General features: G+C 35.9%; 1 protein-coding gene and 1 long non-coding RNA gene across 3 annotated transcripts in view; one reads left to right on the top strand and one right to left on the bottom strand.

The window, feature by feature from the left end:
• Nucleotides 1-21549, bottom strand: part of LOC116152629 (uncharacterized) — a 140629-nt gene extending 119080 nt beyond the window's left edge. Inside the window, exons 1-3 of one of the 2 annotated variants that reach the window (XR_004136160.2) lie at nucleotides 21363-21549; nucleotides 19517-19581; nucleotides 11467-11578 (exon numbers count right to left, since the gene is read on the bottom strand). This is a non-coding gene — a long non-coding RNA (uncharacterized LOC116152629). The remainder of the gene's footprint in view (nucleotides 1-11466; nucleotides 11579-19516; nucleotides 19582-21362) is intronic. The other variant, XR_010382869.1, reaches the window with a different exon arrangement.
• Nucleotides 21550-21635: 86 nt separating this feature from the next.
• Nucleotides 21636-23139, top strand: DMAC1 (distal membrane arm assembly component 1). Its single transcript, XM_010990938.3, has 2 exons — nucleotides 21636-21964; nucleotides 22849-23139. The coding sequence occupies exons 1-2, from the start codon at nucleotides 21691-21693 to the stop codon at nucleotides 22911-22913; spliced, it is 339 nt and encodes a 112-aa protein (XP_010989240.1). The 5' UTR covers nucleotides 21636-21690; the 3' UTR covers nucleotides 22914-23139.
• The last annotated feature ends 288 nt before the right edge of the window (nucleotides 23140-23427 follow it).

The following is a 23427-nucleotide window of genomic DNA, read 5'->3' on the forward strand; positions in this document are numbered from 1 at the left end:
TCTTGGGAAATTTTCACACAGTATATATACAAAAGTGGAAGTCAGCCCTCTAATCCTATTCTACTTTTTGAAGGTGAATACTATTAATAATTTAGTGTGTATCCTTCTAGACTCTTCTGTATATAAACACCTACCCAATTGCCTATAAATATGTATACAGCATATTATGTATTATAAATACATATATTGTATATCACACATGAATATGTAGTAAATGAATACATACTATATATAATATATTGCATACTTATATAATTTCTTTAGATAAATGGAATTATAGATTCTACAATTTGCTTTTTCAATAAACAAAATATCACAGACACCTTTCCATGCCAATACATATAGATACCTAATTCTTTTTGAGAATAGTATGATATTCTATTTTATTAGTGGACTATATTAACCAACTTCATACTGATAGGCATTCAGGTTGTTTCCAGTTTGAAAGCTATTATAACCAACACTGCAGTAAATATCCTTGTAAGTTCAGTATCTAAATACTTGTTAGAGTATTTTTATAGGGTGGATTCCTAGAAGTGGAATTGCTGAATCAAAGGGTAGACCCAGTTAAAATTCTGATAGACAGTGTCAAACCACCCTCTTACCCACTGAATTTGAAAATGCGTATTTCCCAATATATTTTCCAACATTGGATATAATCAAAGTTTTCTTTTTCGACAATCTGATAGGCATAAAAGTCTTATTTGAATTTATAATTCATCAAATATTAATGAAATTCAATACTATAGTTTCAATTATACTTCCCATGAGGCTCTGTTAGTGCTGCATCTTAATTCCAGTCTAGGTCTCCTGCTGATGTCCCTGACAACTTGACCCATCATTATCACATTTAAGACAGAAACCTTGATTATCGGCCATCCCCATCACTTTATAGAAGAAACTGAAGGACAGAGAGGTCAGAGACATGCCAGAGCTCAAGCTGATATACAGTGAAATTGAGGTGGGTCAGTGCAGTTACCTTCTTACTGGTTACTAGTTATTGTCCCAGGCAGATACCAAATTCTTACTCATTTTTATGTCCCTCCGTTGTATCTGCTATGCTATAGTAAAAGGTAAGTAATTTTTTATTAAATAAATTAATTGAAATAAAACAAGGTTTTTGTTCTCTAGTGGTAAGAAGATGTATCAGTAGATGTCCCTAGTGACTGCAATATTGAAACCAAAAAGACAATACTAGGTTTTTATTCATTTCTTGTAATGCAATATCCAAATCATATCTGCACTAATATAGAAAAAGACAGATATGTACACAATGTTTAACATATAAGATTATTCAATGAAGTAGGTAATTATCAATCACATAAAGTGTCACTTTGTAGTTAAAAGCAAAGCCCTCAGAATGAGAACTAGGTTCCAGCACCACAGGGAGAACAATTGGAGTAGAAGGATCTGGCTAAATTATTTAAAGCAAGAAATGGTCAGACTCAGATTCTTCCTGAAGGAAAATCAGAGGAATATAGTGGAAGGAATCTAGCTATGAGCAAATAAATGCAGGTAGTTGGGCTCTAGGGAACAGCTGGGAATTGGGCCTGAGAAGCTTCTTCCTCTTTCCTTCCTGTACCCATGTAACCTAAAAACTGCATCATCCTCCATGTCCCATAATGTTCCATCATCCACACCACTCCCCCCATTCTAGGAGGACATCAACTGTACTCATTTTTACTGCTGTATAACATTACCACAAACTTAGGGGTTTAAAACATACCCATTTATTACCTCACAGCAATTTAGGTCAGAAGTCCAGGCATAGCATAGCTGGGCCTGGGGCTCCTTGCTTAGGGTTTTTGGTTTCATTCAGCCTTTTTACAAGGCTGAAATCAAGGTGTTGGCCAGGGCTTTGTTCTCATCTAGATCTTGGAGTCTTCATCCAAGTTCATTCACATTGTTGGCAGAATTCAGTTCATTGTCGTTGTAGGACCTAAGTCCACATTTTCTTGCTGAGTGTTGACCAAGGGTTACACTTGGCTCCTAGAGGCTGCCCTCAGGTTATAGCTATGTGGCAGTATAGCACATGGCCATATGGCAATACGTCGTATGGCCACATCACAGTATGGCAGTTTGCTTCTTCTAAGCCAGCAGGAGCATCTCTCTCCAGTCTACTATGACAGCAATATATATGACATAATATAATCATGAGAGTGACTGTCACCTTTGTCATATCGTATAACTTAACCAAGGGAGTAACTGCCCCATCATATTCACAATTCCCACCCATGCTCAAGGCGAGGGGATTTTACAAAGCATGAACTCCAGGGTGTGGGAATCCTGGGGAATACCTTAGAATTCTGCTTGCCACACAATTATAGCAGATAGAAGCCCAAAGTGACTTTGATGAAATACTCATGACTAGTAGGAATGACAAAAGATGCTCAGCCTCATTAACAGCCTAGAAAATGGGAGTAACAACAATAAAATTACTAGCTGGAAAGGTTTTAAACAAGAAAATAATATGGTCAGAAAAGTTTGAATATATTTTGTTGGTTTGAAAATGGTCATCTATACTACATCTCAAGACAGAACTGAGATTTCAGAGTTTTCAAATCATCAAAAAATGGTATTACATCAACAATATATCAGTATTTAGTTACTTAAAAATAATTCGATATATCAAAATACTAAGAACCAGTATTACAATCACAAAATGTCTCCCGGACTTGGGGAAATAAATCAATGTTGAGCTTTTAAATTATTCTCCTATAAGAATTGCTACCTAAACACTAAATAAGCTTATTCATTTTCTAAATACGTACACTTTTTTTCAAACCCATGAAAACTCTGCCCTATTTCTTAGTCAGCTTACATTCTTCTACAAATGATAATGGAGCATTTCTTCTTTTTTTGTACTCTTCCACATTCCATTGCATCTGTATTCTCATTCTTCTTTCTTTGGTTTTTAATGAAGTCAGTCAGTCCTTCCCCTTTCCAGTTAATTTTTTAAATAGAGTTTCACTGATGCTGAAACACCCACTGCCTGCTGTTACCCACAGGCAAGATCCTTACCACCTATAGGAAATGAGTGAATTGAATATTTCAAACAAATCAACATAAACAGTTTAACTTGTGACACATTCTGACTTTGAATTACTAATTCATCAGCTTGGCTACATCCTTGGTTAGGCTGATTTGAGCTCAGCAACTTAAACCTGCTGTCCAGCAGAACAGAAATGAAATAATGGTTCTGTAAGGTAAGCATAAGAGCTGCCAAGGCCTGATCCTTTATTTCCTTTGCCTTGAATTATGTCTTATTGAGAACAAGATCTAAAAACATTCACTATTTATTTTTGGTAATTTCATTTTAAAATTTTATTACTGAAGTTTCAAACATAAACACCTCATGGTAATAGTACTATAAATTCAATGTGCTCATTTCATCACCTAACTTCAACAACATATTAGCACATGACAAGCTTGTTCTATTATATTTTTACCCACTCCTCCCTCAATTATATTAGAGTAAATCTACCTATCATTTCATATTGCAGGTATTTCAATATGTATCTCTAAAACAGGAGGTTCCTTCTAGAAAGCATAAAAAATATAATTACACCTAATAAATTGACACTAGTCCCATACTATCATCCAATATCCAGAAAGTTTTCACATATCCTTGAATGTCTCAAATTTTTGAAACATATAATTCAATAAATCAGGATTCAAAAAAGGTCCAACAGGGCTGGACCTAGAGATCATCATTCTGAGTGAAGTAAGCCAGAAAGAGAAAGAAAAATACCATACGATATCACTCATATGTGCAATCTAAAAAAAGAAAAAAAGAGGACACTAACAAAGTCATCTACAAAACAGAAACAGATTTACAATCTTATGGTTACTGGGGGGAAGGGAGTGGAAAGGGATAAATTTAGGAGTTTGAGATTTGTGAATGTTAGCCACTCTATATAAAAATAGATTAAAAAAACATGTTTCTTCTGTATAGCACAGGGAACTATATTCAATATCTTGTAAACCTTTAATGAAAAAGAATAGGAAAACAAATATATGTATGTATATGTGTGACTATGACATTGTGCTGTACACCAGAAATGGACACATTGTAACTGACTATTCTTCAATTAAAAAAAAAAAGGGTCCATACATTGAGATACCTGGTATGTCTTTTCAAGCCTTCTCCTTTTGTTTCTGTTTCTTGCATTTCTTTTTGTTGTTGTTAAAGGTACTAGGCCATTTATCCTGCAGAGTTTTCTAAAATATATCATGTTAACTACATACTAGTGATGTCATTTACTGAGTTTCTTTCTCACTTACATTTCCTATAAGTTAGTAGGAAAACCCAGATGCTTGATCAGATTCAGATTTTTTTTTTTTTCTTTTCTGGGCAGATTTCCTTCATGGGTAATACTGCATACTTCTACCAAGATGTTATGTTGTCTTTTTTGATGTTATCAACTACTGATGATTATTACTTAAATCCATTAATCCATTGTAGGGGGTGGCAAAATACTCAGGGCTACATAATTAATGCTTTTGTATTTAAACAATTTTTTTCATTGAAGTACAGTCATTACTCTTCCAGAAGACCTCAAGAAGATGATGATCCAAGTACCTTTTCATATATGCATCTCCTGTAATATCTAACTTGGTCTTTGCATATAAGTGACACAGTAAAAATTAATTATGAGATAACCTGCATGCTATTGATTCTCAGGGCAAGAGAAGTTCAGAGAAAGATCAAATAAATGTGGCCAATAGAAGTCAGAGAAAATATCTTCCTAAAAGATGTAGAATTTGAGCCAGATTCTTAAATAAATATGAAGTTATTTTTTTAAAAAACATATTTACATATCCCAGTGGTTAGCAATACACACCCCCCTGCCCATCCCATTCAGAGTTTAAACCTATTTCCTAAAGTACAGCCTTAGGAAGAATAAGTACTACTCATTCATAGCCTCTCTCTAGATATAAAAACACTTATTAAATTACTTATTTAATGTTTTTACTCCAGGCTCCAGCCCCTTCTCCACTTCTCATTCATGTTTTTAAAAGAACCTACTAGGGTCTTCCTTAGTCCAATCCTACAACACTTACTTATCCCATGAAAGTTGGATTATGATTAGATTTACTTGAAAATTGAAAACAGCCATCTAACTAGACACTGCCCATTTATAAATCGGTGATAGCATAGCATAACAGGTCTTATAACACATAACAGTGTGTTATAAGATTTGTCAGACTTTCCAGAATCTTATCCTGTCCAATTTCCCTTTTTAAAATAACTGTTGTTCATTACAACTTACCTGAAACTATGATCGTACATTTACTTCTGCAAACCTTTCAGGATCCTGATGTATGATTTTCATGGCTCTGAAGAAATATGCTAGTTTATGGCACCTAACTGCTCTCCCACATGTGATCTTGTTTAAATCTCAGATACTCCTGAACTATGCTTGTTTTGCTCTTCCCAGTTTAAAGTTCACTTCTTCAGAGTCAAAAAAGAAAAAAGAAATCTGCAGTTGGTAAAAAGCATAGTTTAAACAATGGACACTTGAAAACTGAAAAAATTAGGGTTTTTTTCCCTTAGTTCAATCAGACTATGTTTGTAACTTCAGGCAAAGCTCACAGACAATACTGACTTCATTTCCTCATCTGTATAAAGAAGCAAGAAAAGGTAACTATTGGATCCTTTCTCCATGTTTGTCTTCAGTAAGTGTAATTCCCACTATCCAGTTGAGTTACAAATCTTTTAAAACAAATCTTTTAATACTCCACATCACCATCTTTTTTGGTAAAGTAAGTTTTCTCCTACCCTGAGGTTTTCAGCCCATGTAATTGCTAGACAACCTACAGAATTCTCATAAAACATATAGATTAGTCATTTTCCTCACTTACATGGTCATCTGCCTAGAAATCTCACATTCTTTTTTTTTATTACAGCTAAGCCCCTTGAGAGCAGTTTTTTGTTGTTGTTTTTTAAATTATAGTCAGTTATAATGTGTCAATTTATGGTGTACAGCACAATGTCCCAGTCATGCATATACATACATATATTTGTTTTCCTATTATTTTACATTAAAGGTTATTACAAGATACTGTATATAGTTCCCTGTGCTATACAGAAGAAATATGTTTTTTAATGTATTTTTATATAGAGTGTCTAGCATTTGCAAATCTCAGACTTCCAAATATATCCCTTCCCACCCCCTTTTCCCTGGTAACCATAAGATTGTTCACCATGTCTGCGAATCTGTTTCTGTTTTGTAGATGAGTTCATTAGTGTTCTCTTTTTTTCTTTTTTTAGATTGCACATATGAGTGATATCATATGGTAGTTTTCTTTCCTTTCTGGCTTACTTCACTTAGAATGATGATCTCCAGGTCCATCTATGTTGCTGCAAATGGCATATCCCATGCTCTTGGACTGGAAGAATCAATATTGTTAAAATGGCCATACTATCCAAGGAAATTCAATGCAATCCCTGTCAAATTACGTATAACATTTTTCACAGAACTAAAACAAATAATCCTAAAATTTATATGGACTCAAAAAAGACCCAGAATTGCCAAAAAAAAAAAAAAAAACTGAAGAAAAAGAACAAAGCTGGAAGAATAACCCTCCCAGACTTCAGACAATACTACAGAGCTACAGTAATCAAAACAGCATGGTACTGGCATAAAAGCAGACATATGGATCAATGGAATAACCCACAAACCTACGGTCAATTAATCTTTGACAAAGGAGGCAAGAATATACTATGGAGAAAAGATAGTCTCTTCAGCAAGTTGTGCTGAGAAACTGGACAGTTGCATGTAATGAAGTTAGAACACTCACTCACATTATACACAAAAATAAACTCAAAATGGCTTAAAGACTTAAATATAAGACAAGACACATTAAACCCTCCAGAAGAAAACATACGCAAAACATTCTCTGCCTACATCTTAGCTATGTTCTCCCAGGGCAGTCTATCCAGGCAATAGAAATAAAAGCAAAAATTAACATATGGGACCTAATTAAACTTATAAGCTTTTGCACAGCAAAGGAAACCATACGCAAAACAAAATGACAACCTACAGAATGGGAGAAAGTATTTGCAAAAGATGAGATTGACAAAGGTTTAATTCCCAGAATATATAAACAGCTCATACAACTTTGTAAGAAAAAAACCAAACAACCCAATCCAAAAATGGGCAGAAGACCTAAACAAGCAATTCTCCAATGAAGACATACGCATGACCAATAGGCACAGGAAAAAATGCTCAGTATTGCTAAATATCAAAAAAATGCAAATCAAAACTACAATGAGGTATTACCTCACACCAATCAGAATGGCCATCATTAAAAAGTCCATGGACAATAAATGCTGGAGAGGGTGTGGAGAAAAGGAGACCCTCCCACACTGCTGGTGGGCTACTCTTCTCTCTGGATCTTGCAGGTACACACAAATAAAAACTGCCTGAGCCCTACTTCTACTGCTCCCTGTTAGTGAATTCCTTCACACTAGAAACACACACATCCCTCAGGATGTAGTTGAGTCAGAAGGGTTTCAATATCAAACACAAGAACTTCTAAAACTAAGTGCCTCAGAGAGCAGAGAAATCCTCTCTTTCCCATTGCCCACTCCCCACTTTACTTAATTATAAAGCTTTACTGACAAATAACATAGAATAAACAATATCTAATTAAAATGTACAATTTGATGCTTTGACTTATATACACACCTGATGAGCCATCACCACAATTAAGATAAATAACATAACTATCATCATTAAAAGTTTCCTCCAGCCCTTCCTCCATCTTACCCCTTTCTCATGTACCCCTTTGCTGTTTCCGGTATTTATAAGATGTTGCCATCCTTTGGGAATGGGGCCCAGAAATACTACTTTTAACTGGCTCCCCTAGAGATCCTCTACATACCAAGATTTGAAAACCTCTGCCTTGGGGGAGGAACTTTACATCTTCATTGAAACATTCAATTTTGGGCTTTTATCCATGAAAGCATATCCTTTTTTTCCTCACTCTAAATGTTCTTAAAAGTCTTTTTTTCCCATTGCTTGTGATATATATCCAACTATTCCAATCATTCTCTTCTTTCATTTTTTTAGAATTCCAAGTCAAGGCAGTCATATAGTCATAATCATTATAAATATATAGAACCATGATATATATAGTTCTAAGAGAAGATGGGGGATAATACAATGTGGAGACTGCAGTGTAACCTAAGACTCTGAATTTTACAAAGTTCTAAGTAGTTTTATAAAAGGCTTAAATTTTATCAAACAGAAATTTTCAAACATTTCCATATACAAAGCTTCCTAAAATTTACCATACACATTTTCAAGGGACATGACTCACTTCACTGTGCTAGATAATTCAGAGAGCTATTTTTTGAAACGTGTTTATCATGGCTTTGTAAGTTAAAATTTCAAATTATTTTGACTTTGCTGAACATATGCAGTTGTCTAGTTCAAACGGGGCCTCTCTTCAATGGGAATATATATGGGGCATCAAATGTAATTACCAAAAATATTAGATAATTTATATTAGTAATACTAATATTGTTGACATTTTTCTTTATACTATTCTTGAAAATGTCTCCAAGGGGAATCAGATAAAACTACAGTATTTGGAAATTCCATTGAATGTGTTTATTACTTATTGTTGTAATAAAAACAAACTAAGTCCCACCTCCATCATTAATGCTTTAAGGTCTTATTTATTCTTTTGATGATTACAACCTCAGGCAAAATTTAGAAAACACAGAAAACCCTTAAATTTCAGGTAGAAGCATTATTATTTTACTCTTGAGTATAGAAAAGCACCATGAGTCATCGCCATCAAATGGAAAATGCCTTATGGTAAATAATGCTTCCTTATATTGTTGGTATAAAAGTCCCAGCTCTGAGAGTAACCTAGGAGGCACTGCAAGTAGTTTTCTGTAAAAAGAAATAAAACCAAATGATCAATGTGGAGACTACAGTGTAACCTAGACTCAGAATCAAGCAGGAATTCTCATATCCTAGTTTTTATGGTCATGCTGTCAAAAAATGTTAAAATTATATGGAGTAAGTAGGGTATAACTGGAGAATTTTGGCTTGTTTTCTCCCTCTCAAGGAAATCATGCAACCTCTCAAAGATACTTGATTCACTGTGTGATTATACATCCAAAATGCTTCTCTGAATTGTACAGGTTTATTAAATCTCTATAACAGAGTAAGACACTCTCTAAGGTACTTCTGTCATTTCTAGAAGGGCTAAACTGAGTATGGCAAGATCCCTGATCACAGTGATTTGACATTTCTTATGTAACTGATTCTAAGTAAACCCAAGATATTTCAACAGCATTTCACTTTTAAAAGCTAATATATTTAAAAAAAAAAAAACTTGTTGGAAAGATGCAATCATTATTCATTTATTTAACAAAAATGTTTTGAATGTCCACTATGCCCACCTATAAGGTGCTGGAAGATTTACATCTCCTATTTATTTTCACTAAGGTAGTTTGTCCACTGTTGCTCTACAAAAGGGCAACAGAAGTCCTTACTACTTAACCTCTCATCAACAGATGCCTCTTCTATGAAGCTTTCCCTGATGATCTCAACTAGAAATAATGCCTCTCATCTCTCAACCATATGATCATATATCAGTCTTGTATTTTATCTAATCTAGTAGTATATCTCATCTTTCCATTTAGTCCATAAGCTCCTAGAGAGCAAGGGCCCCAACTCTACACCCCTATTCATTCATTCATTCATCCATCCACCCACCCATCCATCCACTCATTCACTTATTCAACAGGAAAGATACTGAGCCAGGCATTATGTGAAATATAAAGATAAGTAAGACCATCATCATCAATTTGATTTTAGTTCAGTTGGTGAAAGATACATACACGATTATTACACGATTCCTATAAATTTTTATACACCTAAAAATGTGTTAATTTGATTGAAGGCTTTCCCCAGCATTCCTGCCCCTTTCTTGTCTATATACCTCACATAATTTAACACAATGTCACAAAGTAGGGACTAAATACACAGGTATTTGATGAACATTTGTTGAGAGAATTTTTCAAGATTTCACTGTTAGGCCAATCAGTTTTCCCTTTTTGTTTCTGCATTTCACAAAGCTACCTACTGTGATACTTTATTACATTTGCATTTTCAGATTCTGTTAGCTCATAACCAACTTAAGGAGACAGAAATCTTAGTAAAAATGTGAGGCAGCAATGTGTAGTGTGAAAAGCATCGAGCTTTGTTTCAGGGAATCTGCTCTGGACTTTGGTTCCTCTATTTCCTAGCTGTGTGGATTGAGTCTTAACCTCTGATTCTAGGTCTCAGTTTCTTTATTTGTAAAATAGGAATAACATTCGCCACCCAACAACGTTGTTGTGAAGCACAAATGAATGAGCACATTTGAAAGTATTGGAAAACTGAAAAACATCCTAAAAATTTTATCATGAGCTCCCAGGCTGCTTATGGCCAGTAAAGAGTAGCATGTAGTCAAGGTACTACAATAAGAACTTTTCTTGCTGCTATAGATTGTCAGGCTGACTTGCCACGGATACCTTATTTATTTAGAAAAGTCACATTTTGTAATTGAATTTCAGTCTTTCTTGCCACTACTTGAACAGAAGCATTATACAGGTAAAAGCTTAGCGGGATCCAGAATTTGATGATTCTAAAACTAGTTGTAAAATTTTCAGAAATCTTTATAGTAAAGGCAATAGGCAAGTATACCCCTGTTAGCCACACACTTAGAATAGCTTTCAGTTACATAATGTTTTTTACGTGTGAGGCAAAGTGCAAAGTGCTGTAAAGATATTTTCTTAGCATAGTATGTGAACAGAAATCCCAAATTCCAGTTAGAAGAAGATGCCACATGACATGGACTACATCAGAGTTCTCAAGTCTGAAGATCTGGATTCAAGTCTAGTCCCTTAAACTAAATAAACATGGTTTCTTATCTTTTTTTTTTTTTTTTAATGGGACCAGTGTTAGTCTCTGCCACAAAGGCTGTCGTGAGGATTGAATTTACTGATTAATGTAGAGCATATGCAGAGTGTCTGGTTCAATTTTTAGAATCAGGATTTTTTAAATCTCTTCCACCTAACAGCAAATTACTTTGAGCAAACTACCTAACCCCAGACCTTAATTTCCTTACCTGTAAAATGGGGATGATAATATTTTTGGCACTGTACTATTGTATTACATTAGATAATGTACATCTGGAAAACATCACAGATATTTTCATTCATGTAACCACCTCATCCTCTTTCTTTTCTGCCACTTTACTCTTCATACTAACCACAGCAAACTATCAGGATATGCTTTTTGGAAGGAAATTCTGGAACAAATTAAAATTCCAAGAAAACTGTGCATTTTATCACCAGGAGTAGTTATCTCCCTTGGGCTATGTATGCTTCACATCAACAGCAGCCACAGAGCCACCTAACATGACAGAACAATGCTGTGTGGATTAGTGTCAGCAAACCTTGAGATGCAGTGGGCTGCAGGACACCTGGGGCCCATCTCCTCTTCTGCTGATTCTCTGGACAGTAAAGAACAGCATTCCCAGATGTTCAACCATGCAATATCCACCAGACCTAAAAAAGATTACAAGAGGGATCAATATGAGTTCCTTTCTCATGACAGTAATAAGGAGCAAGGGAGTAGAGTGGCATCCTGTTGAAGTGAATAAGTGTTATGGGAAGATTTGAAATAATTAAATCATTTTTTGCTCACAGCTCTAAAGGTCTGAGCTCACTGACGTGCACCTTAACAGCTTTTCCTTCTCAGCTATGTATATACATCAGACCTTCTAAGTTAAGAAGATTCAAGACACTGTGAAGTGTTATTTCTTGAAGAGAAGCTACGCTATTTATTCCTCATCTAATCAATACCAGTATCCAGACCTAAGGAAATATACTTCTTAAGAGCTCATATAGAACTCCTTGAATTTGATGAATGTAAACATTAGTATTAGGCTGTAAGAGTGGTTGATATAAGAACAGAATTTACTTAAACATCATTTTGAATGACATTTTCATTTTTGATTTATTTTAGGTTCTGAGTGAATGAGATACTGCAAGGACTCAATGTCGGTAGACTGAAACAGTATGGACATCCAGAGTGTATACTAGCTGCCATTTTATACTACATCAACATCCTAGATAAATGTATATATACACACATATACATATAAATGTATACACACACATATACATACACGCAATCAGAAGCTGAGGAATCAGTAGCAAACTACTGTAATAAGTTTTAGAAAATCCCATTTTAAATCATTTTAAAGCCTATTTTTCAGGTTCTAATTATATAAACTGTCTGTTAATATCAATACAGCCATACGAATAATGTATGTACCACCACTATTTAACTGCAAACCATGTTACCGAGTTTACTTATTATATCTCTTAACCCTGCCCTAAGACAATGAAGTCATTGATATTTACATATTACTCAGCAGTCCACATGGTAGGCTTCTTTTAAGGTTCAACTTAAAGCATTCTTCCCCTTAGATTTAACTCATATGCCTCTATCTAATTAGAGATCTTCTTTTCCTATATTTTCACTAAATCTTCTTACTACCTCTAATATAACATTTGTCACAGCCTATAGGTATTAGATTTATGTTTATCCAGATAAAATCCTTAAAGTCTAGAAGGCAGCTCTATCCTGCTCATCTCTGTGTAAGCTGCCCCCTCTACTTCTCTCCACTAGGAGTTTCCACCTAGCTGGTATTTAATGATTTTTTTAAATGATTTTTAAAAAAAATGTCACTGGTCATCTCATTTATATTCTAAGTATGGAGCTATTCATTTTGACCATTAAAATAAGACAATTACATAGCCTACCCTCACCCTTTATATAACTTTGTGGTTATCTACTAGGAACACATGCAACCAGATTTTTTTTTTTTTTTTTGCACTTTTCTCTCGGCTACATGGGACATCCTCTCCTGCAGTTCTTAGGGTGATACTTTCTCTCCATGCTGTCTGTGGTAAGTGGCAAGCAGTGCTTTTCCCTAGTGAGAAAGTAGTCAATAGGCTGTATTTTACTGTGACAGCTGGGCCATTTGACTTGAGTCTTATTACACTTGATGGCTACCTTTAGGGAATGTCTTTTTCAATTGTTTATTTTCCAAGCCTCTTGTCAGTTCAAACTACAGAAAACAAAAGGGGAACCCACATTTTACTAACATGAACTCATAACATGGAAAGCACTTTATCTAACATGGGCCCAAAAAGATATTTCAGTCTAATGAAATATACAGATATTTACCAGATATCACTAACAATATGAGAATGATACAAAAATTAATAAATTCTAACAGTTCACTTAAGGGTGTTATATTTAAGAAATAACAAGCATATAGATATAAAAATTTGCAATTATTTGAATTACTTAAAACAGAAGACTCCCCCACCCCTAAAATGCTAAAAATATCCAATTTGGGCAAGGTTTCAATAATGGGCACTCTTTTTAGTAAGGTACTTAGGCTGTACCTGTCAAGCCATTTACTGAGTTTTTCAGTGGGGGAACTACTGATATTCAGCAAAGCAATCTTTATTGTATAGGACTATAGTAAGCATTACTAGACACTTAGTATCCCTGGCCCCTAGACATTATCATTATGACAAACAAAAACGCCTCTTATTATTTCCAAATGCCCTCTAGGACAACACCCCTCAGTTGTAAACCAAGTATATCAGTCAAAATAGGTTAAGTTATGCTACAGAAACAAACAACCTCAAACTTCAGGGACATAATATAACAAAAGTTTATTTCTCTTACTCTACAGATACAAAACAGGTCAAGAGGCATACTGTGCTCATTACAACAACCGAGGATCAAGGCTAACGAGGCTCCACTGCAATGTGTACACACATAATCACTGTAGCAGCACTGATCACACTAACGTGTTTTAGAAAGAAGAGACAGCGGAGTGAGGGCATCATTACAGCGGCAGATATCAGAATGAGTCAGCAAAGCATAATTTTTGAAGGTGAAGGGCGCACCTTGAAATGTAAAACCTAATCCCTAGGTTTCATAGACCTAGTTTTGCTCCTTGCAGAAGAGAAGTTAAAGTTAAATAAGGAAACCCATCAAGAATTAATGTATGCAGGAAGCACACTCTCTGTGGCAGTGAAGAAGAAAAAAGACTTGATTAAAAAAAAAATCAAAAACCCCAAAGCTGCCTATTCCACTCACTGAGGAGAAAAGCAGGCTACATGAACGCACATAAGACTCTCTGAACCATGGGGATAATCCCAACTGGCCTGGAATTCAGTTCTGGCTCTGTTCTGATGTAAACCTACTCCTAATGGCTGGGGAAACTCACCTTAGGGAGCTAAGTCAGGATATTCAAAGATACACTAAGGAAAAAGAAAAAAAAAAAGGAAGAAATAAGAACAAAATAAATGGTAAATTCACAATAAGATTCAGAAAAATATTGTCACGGAGCATGTAAAACTCATGACCAAATATTTCTCCCTGAATTTAAGAAGCAATCAACTCTATGAAAGAACTGCTCAAAGCAAGAACTTACAGATAAAATGATTATACAGCAGGAGAAGATAAAATATGAATTGACACAGCTCAAGAAAAGCAGTGGGACAAAAAAATATAACCATCAAATTTATAAGGACAAGGTAGAGAAATAGAAGGGAGAACAGACACTATAAAGACATTAAAGAGAAAAGTTAAAATAAGTAAGAAAACAAATGAAAAGGATTTGTAAAAAAATTAAAGGAAATGAAATAGGAATATAATTGGAATTTTTTAAGAAAAAAGAAAAAATAGAACAACTATTTAAAGGGCAGGTCCATTCTGGCAACAGTACAGCAGGAAGAAGGCCTGTTGAGTCCACACCAGGCCCCCAGGGCACAGGGGAGGGATCACAGCATATCACACGGCACCGCTCTTCTCCTACATGTGTCAGTGCTGCAGCCATGGCTCTCTGGCCATTGCCCATCCCAGGGTCTATGAAAGCAATGAAGATTCCCTCCAACATACTCGTCAACAAAGTAAAAGAAAAGATAGTTAGCTGCAGGGAAATAGGGAAAGGCTATTTCTTGTCACAAAAAGGCAGGCATATATCTTTCTGAATCCATGAGCTGACATGGTCTGAACAGGCCCATTTATCACTGGAACTGCAAATGGATCATTGAACAAAGCAGCTACTGTTCATTCTGGAGAGGTGGAAAAAGAAAAGCATCTGAAAGTATGAAAGTTCAACAGAATATGGTCAAGGATGTTGCTCCTCATCTTCAGGCATCTCCAACCCTCTGCTGTGGAATTTAAAAGCCCAGGTCCTTTTCTCTTCTAGAAATGGAAGCCTACCACAGAGACACAGCAGCAGAAATTTAGGGGAGTCTTTCATGGGATTTATTTCTTAATTCAGCAACAGAGTAAGTCAGCAGAGCCATGCATTAGAAACAAAGCTCCAAAAGATGATCAAATACTTATAAATGAGCAGATAACCAAACTGTGTATCTAAAAAGGTACATGGAAAAAATTAAAAAATAAAGGCACATATGAAGTTCTTTGAGGCTAAGAATAAAAACAAACAAAAACCCAGGGAAAGCAAATAAACAATGAAAAGCTGGAAATACCAGTCTTCAAAAAGCCCCCCCAAAAAATAAGGAGCCAAAGGTAGATGCTGATTTACCCCAAAAAATGAGTTATGGAGCTTATCACATTTAAAAACTTCAACTCATCAATCTGGCAGAAATTTGCAGCAAATATAGGGAAAGCCAAGGACATACCAAAACCCAGTCTTCCCCTCTTTAATTTTGTATCTCTAAAATTTCTTCTTAGAGGAATATTCTTCTTGAGAATGTTTTGAAAGGACTTACAATTAAGTAAAATAGAAGAGCATGTTAGAGGAAGGAAGGAGGAGAAATAACATAGTTGCACACCAATAACAACAACAACAACAACAACAACCACATACAGAAAATGGCCAGCCAGGGATACTCCCCAGAAGTACATAACCTGTCAGTACTTCAGGAGAAAAGGCAGATCCACAACTTAGGAAACTGTGAAATATGCAGCATATCTGATTTTTTGACTCAAGCTAAGGATTTCAGACTTGGTAGACACTAAACTCTTAGAGGTTCAGTTTATCCTACTAGAAACCAAATGGCTACTGGGAACTCTTTTGCAAGAAACAATTATTTTTAAGGTTATAAATATATTAAAAATGTTTTATGTAATCATCTATAGTGTCATAAAAGATAGTTCAATATCAAATTTTAATATAAAAGCCTTAGGTTCTCTGTATTCATTTTATTATGAAATTTTATTCAGTCATATGAAGCATGTAAATTTCATACCTTTCTAGATAAAACTACACATAACACACTCTGAGCTACTTTAACATAAAGATAACATAAGACTAATAGAACTCTTTAAACTTCTATTTATGAGGAAAGAAACAAATGATTAGTTTTGCTCTTTTCTTAATTGTCAGTTTACATAATTAATCAAGGTGCTTTTGTAATTTAACTTTTTTGTTGCACAGTGCATTATTCTAAAATATGCAATGACTTACCCTTTTGTCTTTAATTATGAATGAGTGGAAGTAATGCTAGTTGGCCGTATTTGTTCATAAGAAAACAGTAAGTGTACTTTAAACAAGATACAATTCAGATAAACATTCTTGGAAAAAAGATAAGAATATCTATCTATCTACAGTTGTTTATGCCTGGGAAACTAAGCTAGGATAGTCCACAAATATGTATATATCTAGTAAAGATGTCATTGGACTTCAACAACTTTAAGAAGAAAAGAAGGATGAAAGGAAGGTGGGAAGGAAAAAGGAAAAAGAAAAAAGAAAATCATTTTGGCATCTAAGCAAAAAAAATCTAGTCACTTAAATCAGAGAATAAATTGGCCTGGCCTCAGTATTCTCTACAGCAATATTCAAAGTCAGAAAATAGTGGAGTAATACAAAATCCTTAAAAGAAAATGCTATCCCAAGTGGTTATACTTTGCTGCCTTAGCCTAGGTTCTTCAGAGTGCAGAGTCTGGAACAAAGGTTTAATCGAGTGCATTTTTTAGTTTCCTGTGGCTGCTATAACAAATTGTCACAAACTTGGTGGCTTAAGACAACAGAAATTTATTCTCTCACAGTGTGAAGGCCAGAGCCTAAAATCAGTATCACTGAACTGTAATGAAGGTACTGGCAGGGTTGTGTTCCCTCCAGAGGCTCTAGGGGAGAATTTTTCCCTTGCCTCTTCCAGTGAGTTTGGGAGGCTGCCAGCATTCCTTGACTTATGGCTACATCACTCCAATTTCTGCTTCTGTGGTCATACTGCCTTCTCTTTTATGAGTAATCTGCATGTTACTCATAAGGACACTTGTGATTGCACTTAGGGCCTGCCCAGGTAATCCAAGCATAACTACTCCATTTTAAGATCTCTAATTAATCATAGCTAAAAAGATTTTTTTGTTTGTTTTTCTATAAAAGGTAGCATTTACAGGTTCCACATAGATTATAAAGAAATTAAAGGAATTGTAAGAGACTACTTTTCTCAATTTAATGCAAATAAACTTGAAAACTGAGTTGAAGTAGTTAATATGTAAGCAATATATAATTTACCAGAACTATTTACAGCAAAATACGTAAAATTTCCAAAATACAAATAGAGAAAAATGTCAGAGAACATCCCTCTCCACTTTCCCTCCATCTGCCAAAATAATAAAGTGCCTGGATTAGACAATTTGACAGAGAAATTCTAACAAAACTTTTAAAAAGCAGGTTAATTCCAAAGATACTTTTAACTATTCTAGAGTGCATAAAAAGAAGGAAATTTCTCCAAATTTTTTTTTCAAAAAAAAATTTTTTTTTTTTTTGGTGGGGGTAGGTAGGTAATTAGGTTTATTTATTTTCTTTAATGGCAGTGCTGGGGATTGAACCCAGGACCTCATGCATGCTAGGTGCACACTCTACCACTGAGCTATACCCTTCCCCTCCAAATTCTTTTTATGAAGTGGGCATAAAAGTGATCCCTAAAATCAACAAGGATCTCACACACACACACGCAAAAACTATCAACCACATCTCAAAGGTTCAACAGAAGGCACTGCTAATTAGGATACATGGAAATCAATAGCTTTAGAGTCAAACAACAGCCAGTTAGAAGACAGGACAGAAGGAAAAATCCCTTATTTTCAATAAGAACACAAAAGATCAAAATATGTGAGAGAAAGTGTGTGAGATCATTATGAAAAAGACTTTAAAATGATGCAGTGGAACACAGAATAAGCAATGAACAAAGAAAAAGCATTCCATGACCTTAGATAGGATGACTCAATACCATAAAGATGTCAATTCTCCCTAAATTAACCTACAATTTTCACACTAGTCTAATAAAGATGTCAGTATCATTTTGTCAGAATAATCAAGCTGAGTCAAAAGTTCACGTGGGAAAACAAACAAGTAAAAATAGTCAAGAGAAGTTTGCAACAGAAGAGTAATACAGAGGGCTCAGTTTCCAAGTATTAATCCATTACAGAGCTTCAGTAATTACCGTGGTGTGACACTACCACATGGATAAAGAGACAAATCATGGAACAGAATATAAAGTCTAGAAAGAGAGATACATTTATACATAGTATTTTAGAAAAGGTGGCATTTCAAATAGGTGGGGAACAGGTGGCTTATTTAATAAAGCGTGTTTAGGAAAATGGACCAGAGAAAAGAAAAGGAAAAGAAAAAGAAAATCTGACTCTATTCCTGATAACTAGAAATAGGAAAAATTCCAAATGTATTTAACTTTTAATTGTTAAAAAAAGATTAAAGTACCAGGGAAAGCCATAGAGGCCTTTCTATGCATGACGTGAAGCTCAAAGGCAATAAAATTAAAGACTGATAAACTCAATTATATGTTTCAAAAAACGCACATGGTTTAAAATACAATAAGCAAATTCAAAAGGCAATTATCAAATTGGGAGAAAAATGAGAATCAATATCACAGGCAAAATGTTAATCTCACTAATTATAAAGAGTTCCTAGAAATCAATGAGAAAAAGAAAATCCAATGAAAAAAATGGGCAAAAGTATTGACAGTTCACAGAAAGAAAACTTGAATTGTCCTTCAATATACATAAAGAAGCTCACTCATAATAAGAAGAATAAAACCATTAAACCATTAAACCATTTTCACCTATCAGATTGGCCGAGACAGTTCAATAATTCACTATTTGGGGGAATTGGGAGAGGAAACAGGTCTTGTCCTATTTGTTGGTGAGAATTAAATGGGTATGACTTCTGTGAAGAGCAATTTGATAATGTCCACCAAGTGTATAAATACAATATCTTTTTAGAAATATATTTTAAGATATACACATATATTTGTGATATTATGCACACACAAGGGTATTTACTGTGACACTATTTGTAATAGCAAAAGAATGGAAGCAGCCTAAATGCCTATTAACGTCCATCAATATATGAGTATAGTACATCCATGCAATGGAATCATATAAAGCCATACAAAAGAACGAAGAAGCTCTTTACTCACTGACTGATATGGAATGATCTCCAAAATTATCGGTGGAAAGAGCACACAGGGGCACACAGACATCTCTGAAAAGACACACAGGAAACTGGTAAGACTGGCTGTGTTGATGAAGGGGAAATGGGTGGCTGAGAGACTGAAGTGTGAAGGATACTTTTCAGTAAGTATCTTTTTATGCCTTTTGCATTTTTAGTCTTGTGAATCATAACTGCCAAAGTGAACTACAGAGATATTAGTGAAAGAAATCAATACAATAGAGAAAATGAGGTAAAGTTAGCTTTCAACCTTTTCCTCCTGTCTTTCCCCCAAGATGTGCAATTCTTCCTCCAATTAGTTTTGCTTGCTTCCATTGGCTTCTACCCTTATCCCCAGACCTTACTGTTTCATTTATCGTAAGAGGTTTCTTAACATTTCCAACATTTTTCCATCAAAGTTATTATTAGTACATCTCAATTTCATCTTGCACTATGTGCAGTTCTAGAACATGGACTCCACAGAAGCCACTGTGAGTTTTGAGAGACACCAAAATAACAAAAAAGCCTAAAAATCATTCCCTTGAGGCAATCGTAAGAGAACAAACGCATCTTTTGGAAGGTACTCTTAAAAAAAAGTGCTTAAAATAAAATCTTGCCTGTTATTTGCAAAATGTGTTATTGCCCATTCTAATAGTATTTGTTTGGAGAATTAAAGATGTCCTCCCCTAGCATTCTTAACTGTTATAAGCATACTAAAGAACATAAGCTTTTAGATAAAAGGAGGCCATTCTCCATGCCATATGGCCATCTCATAATGACAGAGCCAGGTAAGAACCCGGAGTTCCCAAGCCTTTGTCCTTTTACTATACAATACATGGAGATAGACAAGTAAATATTTATGTGTGTGTATATATACATATTTTGTTACACCTATATATGTAACAAAATAGGATCTTTGAAATTAAGCAGCAGGCCAACCCAGTATTCTCATATTATTTTCCCCTATGTATATTTATTTTTGTCTTTTTTTAACCTTTCCCAAAATCACATCCCATTTTAGAAAGTTGAATAGTGAATTTCTTCTTTTATCATGTTATTAAAACCATTCTAAAGGAGAAACGTTCAAATCTGAAATTGACCCTGCTTTCACCCATCTGCTCAAACAGAAATAACTTCTGAACTCTAAATGCTTTTCTTTCTTACCAACAATCCTCTGAAAACAACCTAACACAAGAAATATATGCCCAACCCTCCCCAAAGGAAAGGTAGGATGTGGGAGTGGATGATATAGAAACTGAATTGCACAGAAGCAATAAGAATCAAAACTCCATGCTTTAAGGAATGGTAAGAATGTAAACCTGCAAGAATAGACCCCATATTAAACTCCTCAAATCCATCAGCCTGATTTTGAGTTGAATTTTCTCCAAGGCTCTCAAAGCAGAAACAACACGTGTAAGTAAGACAAAATTGAGTTTATGACATTAAGAAAAATGCTAAAGAAAAAGGGAAACTATGTATTCAGGTAACTCAAACCTATTTTTAATACCTGTCTTATATTTGTGTTGTCTCTTCACATTATGTACAGGTAGCGTTTGAAAAATTCGATTCTGTATTCACACAGACATTGGTTTCAACTATGGCTAAATCACCTAACCAGTTTTGTCATATACTGGGAAACATACCGTGTTGGGTTGGTAATATTAAATGGCATGACACTGATAATCGCTTAGCAAAGTGTCTAGTACATAGCTAATCACAAACATAAAAACTAAAAACCAACAAAAACAAACAAACAAACAAAAAAACCCTTGGAACTCTTTTTTGAGTCACACACCTCCACACAGGTGTGTGTGGTGACATGTCCGAGGTCTCACCTTTCGTGTCAGACAGGACATTTAGAAAGCCAGGCTTTTCCTCTAAGGAGACTGAAAGTTGAGGCAATTAGGGAATTCGCTAAGTCAGTATCCTTAAAAGGACTAGGTGGGGGAAAGCGGCCTCCTGCACGGACAAAGTTTTCACCACAGAAAACCGCCACCACAGACCCTCTCGACCTTTCTCTCGTCTCGGGCAGGCACGAACTACACTTCCCAGCAGCCCTTAGGCTGCTTCCGGTGCAGCGCGCGCCAGCGCCCCGTTTTACGGCCGCATCTTTTACGTCAGTTCGATCCGTAAGCTCCTACGGCTGAAACCGAGTTCCTCGATATGGGTTCCTTCGTTTCCCAGCCTTTGGATTCCGCCAAGGTCGCTGCACCGCCTGAGGCTGCCTCCTCCGCCAAGCCCGCTCCCATCTCTGCACCCGGAGTGGCGACCTCTCCAGTGCAATCCCCTCTATTTAATAATTGCTGGAGCTGTCGCGTGCTCTCCGGGTCGGGGCTGATAGGGGCGGGCGGGTACGTGTACTGGGTGGCGCGGAAGCCCATGAAGCTGGGATACGCCCCCGGTCCAGGGACTATTGCACAGATGGTCTTCGGCATCAGTGAGAGTCGGGGCACTACTGTTGGGCTAGGGGAGAGGGAGATGAGGGGCGCGGCCACGTGGGTGGGGGAAGGGCGCTCGGTTTGGTCACGTGGCGGGAGGCAATTTCCCCTCCCCCCGCCCTCTCCCCAGTAAGACACAGGGCGGGGAGAAATTGTTGGAACGCTTTTCTTCTTTTTTTATTTTTTCCCTTTAAATCACAGTATTTTTTGAGAATTCTTAACTAGCCTCAATCTTCTTAAGAGCTATTAAAGATAGGTATGAGTATAGCTGTCCCATTTTCCTGTTGAATAAATCGAGGCAAAGAGAAGAAATACCATGTCCAAGGTCAGACATCCAGGATAAGACACAGCTAGCTTTTGATTCCAGGTTTATGTGTCACCAAAACCTGTGCTGCTTTAGATTGTGGAGAAAGCCTAATTGAGAGCACTTGACCTTGGTTTAAGAATTTGGCTTTGAAGGCATGTTGTAGAGATTTGTTCAAAGCCCCCACACTAGGTCTACCACTGGGTGCTGTGGCTACAGACTTTATTTGTACCATTACTAAGTTATTATCAAAATGTCTTCCAGTAAAATGTAGTGATTCTTTTAGCTCTTGAGACCAGTTGAGTGAATAGAATTTTAGGTTTTCAGACCTCTTACCTTCTTAACAAGATTGCTCAGATCAATTCCCTTTTAGTGCCTTTCTTGCTTTGGAGAATTAACAGGATTTTTTTTTCTTCTCAACTTTCTTTTTCTGAGCTTCACTCTTCTATAAGAAAGTTATAATGGTGATTGAATCTTCAAGGAGTATTGTGATAGTTATATAAGATGACATATGTGAAAGCACCTGGTAAACTGAAGTGCAGCATAACACATAAAGTACTGTTTTTTTTTCCCCCCTAGGCATGGCTTGTTGGGGTGTAGTCATACTCTCAGACCCCAAAGGGAAGGCTTTCCGTGCTGGTTGAAAGTACCACCAGTGAATTTGTCATCTCTCCGTGTCCCCATGACATAGAGCAAACATAGAGCATATGGATATTCTGGACAGAAACATGGACATTGACAGACTTCAGTCCTGCGGATACTACAAGACTGAAAAGACAAACATGGATTGATTGTCATTCATTGGTAGTGATTGCTTGTGGCCTTCTTTGCAGATTCCACAGGGATCAATAAATCCCTCAGAGAAGAGAAGAGTTTCTATGTCTTATCTGGGGAAGGAGAGTATACTTTAAAAAAAAAAAAAGGAAATGATAAACCAAATAGGAATGTGAGCTAAACTTATTTTAAATAGTTCTTTTACCCTCTCCCATAATTGGGTCAACACCTACTATCAACCTAATCCTGGATAAGCATCATGCAATAAGCTGAAGTACAATTCAGTTATGTGATGTTAGTGCATATAGAAGTTTTAAGTTAGCAGGGACCAGAGAGGACCCAAAGCAGGGTACTTCCTTAAAGGCCCATGACACATGATCATCA

Source organism: Camelus dromedarius, chromosome 10 (assembly GCF_036321535.1).
Source record: "Camelus dromedarius isolate mCamDro1 chromosome 10, mCamDro1.pat, whole genome shotgun sequence".
NCBI classification, from domain to species: Eukaryota; Metazoa; Chordata; class Mammalia; order Artiodactyla; family Camelidae; genus Camelus; species Camelus dromedarius.

Coding starts and splice junctions, on each gene's coding strand:
- DMAC1 (XM_010990938.3), top strand. CDS start 21,691: ATGGGTTCCTTCGTTTCCCAGCCTTTGGATTCCGCCAAGGTCGCTGCA. Junction 21,965..22,848: donor ACAGATGGTCTTCGGCATCA/GTGAGAGTCGGG, acceptor TTTCCCCCCTAG/GCATGGCTTGTTGGGGTGTA.